Source organism: Trachurus trachurus (assembly GCF_905171665.1).
Source record: "Trachurus trachurus genome assembly, chromosome: 5".
Lineage (NCBI taxonomy): Eukaryota > Metazoa > Chordata > Actinopteri > Carangiformes > Carangidae > Trachurus > Trachurus trachurus.
In genome coordinates this window covers 30,848,155-30,860,582 of record NC_139896.1, presented here as the reverse complement: position 1 = coordinate 30,860,582, position 12,428 = coordinate 30,848,155, and the positions used below count along the sequence as shown (strand labels likewise).

The 12,428-nt window shown below is 40.5% G+C and overlaps 1 protein-coding gene across 2 annotated transcripts in view; it reads right to left on the bottom strand.

The window, feature by feature from the left end:
- Nucleotides 1-12,428, bottom strand: part of kcnab2a (potassium voltage-gated channel subfamily A regulatory beta subunit 2a) — a gene marked incomplete at its 5' end in the record, with an annotated part of 87,077 nt that overhangs the window by 39,831 nt on the left and 34,818 nt on the right. The window contains one exon of one of the 2 annotated variants that reach the window (XM_083972011.1): nucleotides 12,336-12,377. In XM_083972011.1, coding sequence (XP_083828137.1) covers nucleotides 12,336-12,377 — 42 coding nt within the window. Of the gene's footprint in view, nucleotides 1-7,430; nucleotides 7,802-12,335; nucleotides 12,378-12,428 lie in introns of those variants that run through there. The other variant, XM_083972010.1, reaches the window with a different exon arrangement.

Sequence of the window (12,428 nt, the reverse complement as noted above, 5' to 3'; positions counted from 1 at the left end):
CTCTCTAACACCTTTAACACCCTAACCTGCCGAACTAGGATTTACTACACACGTTTGGCACTTTCATGTCTACAAAATTAATAAGTAAGTGCAAATGTAAGAGGATTCAAATGAATTTCATCTATATTTCTTATTACTATATAATTTCATTCTGTTATCTTATCCTATAACTTCATAAAACATGCTCACAAAATCACTGGTTGCACCTGTCCTGGTATAATGACGGTATGTTAAAAAGTGAGTAACATTTGCAGTCAAATTATACTAAGAATTTACTAAGATGCAGTTAACAGATAGATAGAAATGTAATCATAATTAAAAAAGAAGCTCTACTGCTTATAAACATCTACAGCGTGTTCAACAATGACTGTTTACAGTGACTGATCCATCAAAGGTCACTTGAGTCTAAGCTTTTGACGGTCCTGTTACACAAGTACTACATTAAAGGGGTTAAACCAAGCTTATGAAACAGATCGCTCCCATTTTGTTGCCGGCTGTTGATTCTGTGACCCTGAATGGCCTCGGCCTGTAGAACGTATAGAAACTAGCGAGCTCAATAATGTGGTCAGACTGGTGTTAATAAATCCATGACCCCGCCATTCTGGAAGATTAAATCAGCTCCAACCTTTCGCCCCGTTGACCCGCATAAGGTCAGTTTATACCCGACACCTCGAAATAACTGAACAATCCAATTGAAAATAGTAGACTGAATTCTGTAGATCACAGTGTAAACAAATGCTGCATTTTACCAGCAGAAGCCAAGAGGGGAAGTAGAATGACAGAAAAGCACTAAAACACAGAAGAAGAATACAAGAAAAGAAAAAAGAAATTGGGTCAAAGTTGTAGTTTTGCTCTAGATCTAGATAATCTAGATAAAATGACAAAGTCATAATAATAAAGTCCAATGTACCATCAGCTGATTGGGTTTCACAAGAGATGTGAAAAGGCAGGAATGAGTTTCGACCAAATGCATTACAATGCAATGAGAATTTCCAATATCTCTGATTATAGAGAAGGAGAGCTAAATGAAAACTACGTTTTTAAACATTTTGTGTGTTTAACAACATTGCCTGCATCAAGCAAAGTTAGAACAGCTTGGCTTTGCTGCATTTCGAAAAGATCAGTCAAACGTGAAACAGAAAATTTCCCTCTTCATTAAATTTGCAAGAGTGGGCCACAAAAACCACAGAAATGTACTAAAAGCTTTGGTGAACTTCACCGAGATAATCTTAGACCTATGTGTTAGAAACGGTTTAAATACTCCCTTACCACATCCTACAAGAAACAAAACAAGTGTGACAGGTTATTGCACGTTAAGTCTTATGCATCATATTCCTTTTTTTCTTTTTTTTTGCCTCAAGACCTTCTGTAATTTCTTATGAAAACACTATAAGAGACAAAGAAATAAAACTCAGCTGAGGATTTCTGCCAGGTTGAACACTGATGCAGCACATTCTGAGGTGTAATGAGAAGTTCAGCAGGGAGGGAAAGCAATAGCCACGGCCCTAGGAGAACTTTTAAAACAAACAAAACTTCACATGTTATTCAGAGATGGAACTTGACAGTGTAGGAAATATGTGCTGACTGTTGTTAAGTAACAACTTTCATGGGATGCAAAGTGACAACCACACAATTCTAAAGCCTGAGTATCTAAAGGGCTGAGGAGAGTGGAGAGGCCCTCCTACATCCTGTCACTACAGGGTATTCATGCCCAGTGCAGACTCAGAGCAAAACTCCTGTAGTCACCACTGACACACACCAACATAAACCCAGAAACACAAGCTTTGAGACAAAGACAAACACTAACACACGCCTATTGCAGAAAGGCATAAGAGTTTTAACAGAGGTGTGATGCACGATTAGTCATGCCTAATTAAATGGGACAGATTCCTACACAGCGCTTCGAGCTACAGAAGCATCTAACAGCATGATGACAGAGGGGGAAACCAGTAAAAAGGCACTGTTAGTATCAAATGTGTTGAATTAATCACAACAGTGATGCAGATTGAAAAAGATTCACTGCAAAAACCTGATCATCCTGGACATGTGAGACAGGCTGTGCTTCTTGACACAAACCAGACTATGTTAATAAGTAAAAATTATAATGCTCAAAGTTGCCCCATTGTAAGTCACTATGACCCCTGTCAATGTGACTTTTCTACATCTCAGTATTATGGCAATGGGGCATGACCAAAAGTGGAAATTCAAAAGTCATACTGTAGGAAGTTCAGATATGTCAAAAATAATGCAAAAAGTCATATGTTGGGACCATGTTGATGTTCTGATGAGCTGCCAAAAGCAAGAGATTTTTAAAATGAACAACAACAGTGACTAAAATGAAAAAGAATTGTGTAATCTCTGGCTTTCCCACCTCTTGCGCCCACGCTCCATTTTCTGACTAGAGAATTATGACAAGCTGTCAGACTATGCCAGGCAGATATGGCTGAAGGAGGAGCAGGAGAGGTCAGCAGCGCTGGAGACCAAATCAATACCATGGATGTAAACATCATCCCCCAACTCTGGTGACAAACAATATGTATGAATGGCTATTTCTGCAGCTCTCGTCAAATGAGTCAGTTTGCGAGGCAGTGGACTCGAGATAAAACAGCAGATGAACAGGTTAGGCTGCGGTCCATTCAGCTGGATCCAGCTACAGCTGTGGATACGAGTCTGTTGCTAAATTTAGACCTTGAGTAAGGGATTGCCTCAAGACAAACATCCCAGTTACCCTGGCTGCAGCGCTGCTGAGATGTAGATATGAGATATATAACATACAGTTTATTTAATGCAGATGTATTCTATCACCCTAAGCTCTGTGTGCGTGTGTGTGTGTGTGTGTGTGTGTGTGTGTGTGTATAGAGAGAGAGGGAATAGTGGAAGACATTGGTGAAGTATACGAGTAAGAAAAGAAAGACACATGAGGACATTAACAATGCATGTTTGAATTAGGCGTTCAAGAGGCTTCTTAAAAATAAGACACACCTCTATGCTGCCACCTTGTGACAGGCTGCTGTTATAAACTGGATTTAGTCTCATCTTGCTCATGTTTTAATACTAAGTCACGCTCAATAGAAACGGATGAATATTGGAACTAGCTGGAGAAGATGTTCAACAGTGTAAGAGCGCCAACAATGATGCACTTTCTGTGTTCTTCAGAGAATACATGATGGCAGTGTGTGCAGTGGGAGGAGTGTGGAGTCGGGGGTACTTTATCAACTTAGAGGCTGAGGTGGAACACCAGCGCCATCTGGTGGAGATCAGCTGCTACTACTGCACATTCAAGACCTGAAGACATCCCACAGCTTGTTAAGATGTTCAGATCTGAATGGTGGGATGCTGTTCATTCTCTGTTGCCGATTTTGTTTTGTGAGGAATGACTGCAATGTTGTGGAGGGTTGTTTTTTTTTTCATTTTATTTTATGCCTATATTTGAAAAAACAAAAGGATGAATCAATTTACTGATGCAACAATTTTGAGAAGCCATTGTTTCATCTCCAGCATTTTGTCAAGTGCTCAATTATGAGGATGTGCTGTTTCTTTGTTTTCTATCACTCAAAATGAGCTGAATACATAACATTGATTCACTAAAGGAGCTATGAAAAGTTATTAAAAGTATAGATATATTCTAAGGCAGGGGTGTCAAACTCATTTTAGTTCTGGGGCCACATGCAGCACAATTTGATCCCAAGTAAATATACATGTTTCCCTTTGTTTAAGTGCAAAGAAGTAGACAATTTCAACAATATTATGTCTCTTCTGTCTTCTATGTAATTTTCACATGCCGCAGGCTGGATTGGTCCTTCCGGTGGGCAGGTTTTGGCCCACAGGCCGCACGTTTGGCACACTAGTTCAAAAGGGTCCTATATAATGCATCCATATGACCATCAGAGCTTTCTGCACTGAACGGTTAACGTAAAGCAAAGATACATTAAGGCAGAGTTATGGTCAAACATACAGTAGCTTTGCATGTATAAACGCCTAAGTGGAGGTCATTACCATGTCCATTAGTGTTAAGTCACTCCAGAAATCTATACTCCTCCAGTCATCCTCCATATATCTCTAACATGAGATGCGAGTCTTCCTGTCCCGCCTGACTGAACTCTAGCTGGCTCCTTTACCTGCAGCCTGGCTTGTTCAGGCAGAGGTCATGGACACTAGGGAAAGTTTTTCCGGTGTCCCAATGGACCTGCTGAGTGGTAGTATTCTGTTTCAAGGGCAACATAATAGAAATGAGTAACCCTTTACCCTGAATTGGAACCTTTAAAATCTTGATAATCAAGAATATGAATAATTTAAAAATGAGGAGAAGCTTAGTACCTGCTAGTATTCATTCACTTATTAGTGTTTGAGCATTAGTACAAAGAAAAACTTTGGAAAAATGTGTTTTTACACAGTTAAGTTTCCCAATGGTGTAAAGCTATAGCATTCTTGAATAGCATTGAGTATTTCAGAGGGTCTGCAGATATTTTCTGAATCAGAGGTTCTAAGTTTCTGCGTGTAGGAGTGAACAAGCAGGAGAGAGAAAAAAAAGACAAGGACTTGTTGGCAAAGTTTGTGAGAAAAGGTGACGGCACTGCCTTCCTGACCACACGCCTGAAATAATGATGAGTTTCAGTCAGAGGTTGCGTGTACTTGCAGACCCAATTGCAGTACTAATTACCGAATTGCAGTTGATCACGATAGGAAGGAACTGCAGGTCCTGGCAGGATTTCCTCTGCTGGATGAACTAACACGGCTACTGTGGTAAACCAATACGGAGGCTTAAACACACAACACCGAAAAGAACTAGAAAAAGATAGTACTCCTGCAGAAAATGTGTGTGAATGCTGAAAGAAGCTGAACACTATTGCTGAAGCAATGCTGAATGAGATGAAGAAATTGTTGAATCAATGCTAAATTAGATGAAGAAACTGCTAAAGCAAAGTTGAAAAAGGCTAATGCTAAAGCTGAAACATATAACTTGTAGTATGAGATAAAATGCCTTTTAAAGGTAAAAAGCAGTAGAAAAGAAAACATTGAAATCCTACATATTTAGTTTCTGCTTTCAGCATTCACACTAAATATGATAAATCACAACTTAGATTTGTCAATCTGCTGGACTGAAGCAGAGGCGACTGAATTATTCTGTTCAACTGCAGTTTGTGTGTGTTGAGGGTGTGTAAGCAGGTTACTGTAGGAGGTCGTCTGAGGTTTGTAAATGGAGTAAAAAACCGCACACGCTCTTTGCAATATTAACTCCTTCTCTGCATGCACACTCGCAAAGCTGCACCCAAGCCTGTCATGGGCCAGTGGCTAAGCTTTACACACCATGTAGGCAGCTTGGGGCATGGTTACATGCCAGCAGCGGTGACATACAACACTGGCTGCAGACGACGGTCACCAAGACGTGGTAACAGCAGCCAGCTATACTGTATGTGCGTTCTGGTCAGTGGGCTCGGTCAAAAACAACAGCAGCCATGCCTGTGTTTGATGAAAGCTATCCATGTCCATAACAATGACAACATCAGCTTAACAGGCCTCAAGAGTCAACACAACAGCCGCTAAGCCCGCTGCACAGGGTCAACAGTAACAAGCCATTAAATAGCTGTTTGTTTTCCTTTCACTGGGCTGGTGGTGGCACAGACAAAATAAACACACGTTCCAAATGTTATCTCTTGTTCCTGCTCAGTGGTGTGACTCATATTTACTAGTGTGACATCCAAGATGTAAATTATATGATTAGCCTAATTCTTGGCTTTTTTAACTACATCTTGGTGTTACTACACATTCAATACCTGGTACTGTGTATTTCTTTTTATTATTATTATTATTAGTTTAGTTTTATTCGATATTTTGCACAAATTATTTACAGTCAAGCATAGATCACAATCAATCGACTTTCAACAATACATTCCTTAGTTCAAATTTAGTTCATAAATATTACAAAGATCAAAATGGTGTAGGAGAAAGAAGCAGATATCTTATAATTAACAAATGAAGACAAAATAAAGATAATAATAATAATTTAGTACTACAGTTGCAGTGAAAACCCTATTGATCAATCCTGTTTATAGCTTTCTATCATACTGTTTTAATTTCTTTTTAAATTGTGTTAGGTTTTTGCTTTGTTTGAGATCCTCTGGCAAGCTATTCCACAGTTTTACTCCAGCCACAGAGATACACATGCTTTTTAATGTAGTATTTATTCTTGGTTATTTTAAGTTAGGTTTCCTTCTTAGCTCATATCTCCCCTCTCTTTCCTTGAACTTTTTTTTAAATATTGTTAGGGAGTTAATTATTCTTGGCTTTGTATATTATCTGTGCAGTTTTAATTTGTACTAAGTCAGCAAACTTTGATACTCTCCATTTGATAAACAGATTATGTGGTGGTTGTATCCTGCATGATTTGCTATCATTATTATGGCCCTTTTTTGCATAATGTAAATTGCATTACTGGTATTGTACCTTGATGTAGTATCGACAATATTCTACATATGACTGTGACTGAAATAACCTGAATATCTGGGGGGAAAAAAACTTTCAAGGAGACAAAACAAACTGGGTTTGAGATTGTACATTAAAATAAAGAATTTCAAATCTCATTGTACTGACAGAAACATGTTCAAAGTAGAAGAATAGCATAAGCCATAAAGGAACCCTTAATCCATTGAGGCATCTGAGATATTCTGAAACACATTTTCACTGTTTAAACAGCATTGATCCCTTCAGTTAGAGGATTATAATAGGATCATAAACCCGACTCTGAGCATGCACGGCTATATTTAAACCTGTATTACAGTTGCAACGCATTCACCATAAATAATATTATTGTTACATTAACATTAGTGGAGTCTTCTAGTCCTGTTTTGATTAGACGTAATTATTTCTGTTTGTCTTTATGGGGCAGAATTCCCTGTATGGGGCGCAGGGACACATGGACGGAGCAGCACAGAGAGGGTCTACATGATCAAGGGGAAAAGGAAAGAAAAGTCTGAGTGAGATTTTAAGGGGCCAGGTAACTCCTTACGGGAACAGTCTGTCCTTCCCATGTAGCCGGGCAAATATGTCAGCGACCTAGATGATTAAAATAAAACCTGAGCCCCAGTACCTTTGCATGAGTACGGTCTGACCAGAGGACAGAGCCAGACTGTAGTAAAGGATATTCGCCAGACTGTAGTAAAGGATATTAACAGAGAAGAGGTAGATACAAATGTTCCCCACAGCACATCTGTCTCTGATGACCGGATATATCCAAAATAAAAAAGCAACAGAATGGAACAAAGTGGCTTTTTTTTTTTTTTTTTTAACTACACAAATGCACACCTGTTCGGTTCAACCTCACGTGTCTGACCACCTACGACCACAAAGCTGATTTTCAGCACCCTGCCTGCCCTGCCCTGTCCGGACCTCCACAGCATCTGAGTCCCTGTCCAGTTTTGCCCCTCTCTTACCTGTACTTCATGCCTGTCTGATAGGACACACACTCCTCCATCGCCAGGCCGTTCATCTTCAGGAAGTCTTCCATGTTCTTAATCTGAGCGGCGACCCTCTGCTCCCGGAGCCTCTGTAGCTCGGCATGGTCGGTGGGCCTGGCCGGCGGCTGATTCAGCCCCTGGTCCGAGTGGTAGCGGTTGATCCCGCTCCGGATGCTGTCGCTGTATGACATAGACAGCATCTTGCCGCTGCCGCTGCTGCTGCTCTTCCGAACACCGCTGCTTGGCGCTGGAGGTTTTGGGATCTGCAGGTTGTCAGGAGGACAGTAACTGGACTTGCGCCTGCCGGGAGCCCCCCGGGGACCACTGGCGTACCCTCCCGCAAACATGCTCCCCCCCTCCTCCTCCTCCTCCTCCTCCTCCTCCTTAAGATGCTGAGGCGACCCGTGCAGCGAGAAGTAAAGTAGGGACGCGGTCGGAGCGAGGAGCCGACAGGGCACAGCCACCTACTTAAATAGCACCTGCTCCCATAAAAAAACAGCTCTCCTGCTTGGGGCAGCACACGTCCATGCATCCTGTAATCAGAGTCGCACAACAGAGCCCAGCACCACCCTCCCCTGACAGGTACACAATGGCTGGGTTACACTGATAGGGAGCATTCAGGTGAGTTACTGGTGATTAAGGAGCAGGACCAAAGAGAGCACATGCTGTCTGCAGAGGGATGGGGGGGGCATTCAAACATGCACCAAGCTACAGGAAGGGGCATCGTTCCTATAGTCTCTCCTCTGATTCTGACTGGAATAAAAAGGAGAGCCAAGTGATAAACTTTCCGAGAGCAGTCCACAATACACAACACACTTTAAGGGTGTCCCACAAACAGGCACGAAAAGCTCTGTAAGAATCCTGAAACAACTGAATAATATGAACTCGCCATAGACCATTAATGTAATATATATTTAAGTATTATTTATGTTTTTACAGTATATTGGTCTAGAGAGCTCAGCCCAACTGTTTTTTTCTTTAAATAAAAGTTTTTGATTGAACATCTAAGCCCTCCTTCCTCTGCTAAATGCACAACTTTTTTTTGTTTATATGATTTCAGTCCTCTAAGAATTCAGCTCTTCATAATGTGTTGTTCTCAATTTGATCAACAGAGGGCAGCACTTTGTCGGTCCCAGCATCACTACAAGAATGCAGCTTTATACATCTTGATGTCAAATGCACTAGTCAGCACTGACCACGAAGCCTCTTTCTTTGTAAGGGTAGTGTAGACTGTGATTTAATATTAATGCATTACTAATTAGAATAGAATTAGAATTCTCAGACACACTTACATTTCATATGTTAATAAATGACTTCTATGTGAAAAATGAAAATTAGATTACATTAATTAAACTAATAATATAAATGGAAAAGCTGAATCAATCTTTGAATCAACCTCTGAAGGGTTGAATGAAGCTGTAAACAACGACACCCAAAAAGATAGAGACTTAAATGTTCCATTCCAGGATAAATTCCCCTCCAAGTTACATCTCATTGTAGTACAGTCTGTACCCAAAGTGTTTGTGATTTAAAAAATATATACGTTTATTACAAAATTCATCAAATATCAACACCAGACACGACTAAGTTTCTGGCCAGATAAGGCGAATCAATCTGAATTACTTACAGTTAGGTTTTATACTACAATATTAATGAGGACAATTTCATCCATAACAATTACTTTTCACAATCTCTTCTAAGTCACCACCTGAGAATAAGGAATATATGTCTCAATGTTGGGTTTAAATATAACGTCAGGTCTCTATATTGATCTTTCAAATCAATTGACAAACACTATAGCAGCACTTTCTTAGTCGATGTACAAAACAGCTCGCAGAGCCATCATAACACTGACATCACCCCACAAAAGTGCTATTTTAAAGTGCTAGTAACAAAACATCTAATCTATCGCAATAATTTTAGTGTGGATATGAATTACTGCTTTCAAATATTCTAATATGGAAAGAAAAAACAGTCCAACCCGTTGATGCCACTGTGGCGTGACTCGGGTCTCTCCAACAAGTTGCTTATTATTAATTTCAAATGTCATTAAAGGTCTTTCCAAGTAGCTGGTTTGCTCACAGAGAGACAGAGGACATGAATAAAGGAGGAGTCTCCAAGATAGGCAGCATGCACCCACACACACACACACACAACGCACACATTCAACATCACTTAGACAACCCCGTACATTCATACAAACATACAAACACGCTCCCGAGTGAAAATCTTTCCTCGAACTCACCCGGTTTCTTGGGGGTCGGCTCATGAGCGAGGTTGTGGGGTGCCAGTCTCCTCTTATAAACACACTGCAGACAGTGATGAAGCTGGCCCACCCAAACTGGGAGTGTCTTACTAGGAAACATCTAAACCAATTAGTGAATAAGAGAGTGCATCCCATTCCCTCCCCTCACCACTTGGACCATACTCTATCACCACAACCAACACCTCGCCTCCTCCCCTCGCTGGGAGATCTCATGGAAGAAATCCATTTATGTCATTTAGTGGACCCGTCTTGTTTCTGCTAACCGCAGCAAATAACATCAGCCCTGAATTATTCACCAAAGCTTTTGCACTAAAAGCCTCTGATTGTTGTTCCACAGGAAAGAATACTAAGAGCTGGACAATAATGAGCCGTGTGTGTGTGTGCGCGCAAACGCAGGGGTGTCGAGCGAACATATACAGTACGTCTACAGTACACGCGCGCAAATAGAAAAAGACAAACCGCCAGGCATGTTCAAGTATTCTCAAACCAAGGAATTATGGAAACCGCACTGGTTAAGCCTGTTTACAGCATCTTAACAGCCCTGTGTTCAGTTCAAGGTCAGAATCATGATAGACAAAATCTATAAACGAAATATATGCAATTACAGTCACTGATTCAAACAGTATCAAGTAATCCATATCAATATCTCAATAATATAAACCAAAACTGAAATCACACTGTCCTGCACTGGACATGCATCACTCCACTCCACACAACCGTCTTGCACACAGTTTATTGAACACAGGGGGGGGAATTTGGATATAGCTCGTTTGCACGTGACCAATCAGCTTTCAGTTGGTTATTTTGATTGCTGCCTTCAGAGAGATCTTAACTCTGTGAGCTTGATCAATGGATTCAAATGACTGAAAATGGACTCCATGAATAAACATAGTAATTTACCAAGACGTTACTGCCCCGACTCCATTCACTGTGTCCACTCTAATCTTTTTAAAGGGCTGGTTATTTATTCATTAATGACTTTTGCTGTTCTTTAATAATCAATATTAGCATTTTGAGCTGTTTACTTACCTGTCTTGTCTTGGCTGACCAGGCCAGGTCTAGCTGGTTACTATGCTAAGTAACTATATTCAAAGAAAAGAAGTGATAGAAATAGAATCAAACATGAGGGTTGTGAACCACTGGTGAGTAGAGGGAAGTAAAAAGTTTGATGGTGAACTCAAAATATTCCTTCTGGACTGGTAAGTAAACAGCCGTTGATGCTAACGGTGACTATGTAGCATTAGCAAAACTTTATTTATTTTTAGTTATTTGTTCCTAACCTACGTACTGTATACAGTATGGCAGATGAGACATATAGAGGTCAAAAGTCAATAGCACTCACTGTCAGGAAAGCACTCAGCTCAAAAACTATAAAACGCTTTAATGATGAACATACTAAAGCTGCTTTTAGTAAAGCCGGAAATACTCGACTAAAAGCAACCTGCGTATAAAATTATGAAAGTTACGGCTCTGGACCGGCCGCGTCATGTGTACAAATAGTATGGAAAAGGAAAATACTGCAGCACTAAATGTGGGAAATAGCAATATGATGTGTACACAACAAACAGTAAAGTGAAGACAGAGTTGAGACAAATCAGTAGTGCGTCAACCAGTAGTGATGTTTGTGTGAGTCTTAATGTTGAAATGACTGAAAAGACGGAAACGTCTGTTCCCAGCATCCGTCTGTCCAGCTGTCAGGAGTGATAGACAGCCAGAGATAAGGGACCTAATTGATCCTTCCATACGTAGGCCAGGGGGAACAGCTAGCGGAACAGTTTGCACTTTAAAAGGACAGAAATGCGCTAGGCGCCAAGATAAAAATCCAATAGTGAGCTCATTACAAGCACATCCACACAGTCAGGGGTTTTTATAACTGGATCAGCAGAATAAGACCTGATATAAGGCCATAAAACATGATCCTAGTCTAAAGCAGCAAGAAGGACTGACCATCTAAAAGCACACTACTGGAGGAGTGAGCACCAGGTACCACAGAGAGAACATCATCTCATCCCTCACACCGATTAAAATGATCTCCCGGCTTTAAGGACGCAACAGATCACGGTGAACTCCCATGAGGTCAAAGAAAGATGCAGCGAGGAGAAATGATGAATAAAGGAAATGACTATCTGCTTATTCATGACAGTATAAAAAATGTGTCTGGAAATCGGCTCAGCATAAGTTTGACAAGAATGACAGTGGGAGTCTCAGGTGTCATGGCTAAAAAAATGAAAAGTGAAAAGAAAAAAAGAAAAAAACGTAATTTGAACCCGACAGTTATTGTTGAGTCGAAGGTTTTTCTGAGCAACCTTGCAACAAAATCCCTCATCACCCCTATCATGTTTAGGCTGGATAGTGCATGGCCAGCTAAACAGTAGATGATAAGTGTTATCTGTGCTGCAGAGGTTTAACTGATGGCTGCATGGTTTTAAATGACAGAACAGTAAATATCTACAGCAAGGTTATTACTATTAAGTACAAATGATTACAAAATGTATAATTCACAAACGTAAGAATTACAAACAAACACACAACGCACATGAAAGACGGTTCAACTTTAATAAAGCCTGCTCTGCGACAGCGACAACAAATTGGTGGAGACAGAGACAGACAGATACCTGTAGAACTGCAGCTGTCGTTTGGGGCTCCCATAACGAGCGCTGAAGACGTTGAGGGAAAAAGAGGAGAAAGGAAAGCCTTAATTAATAGAA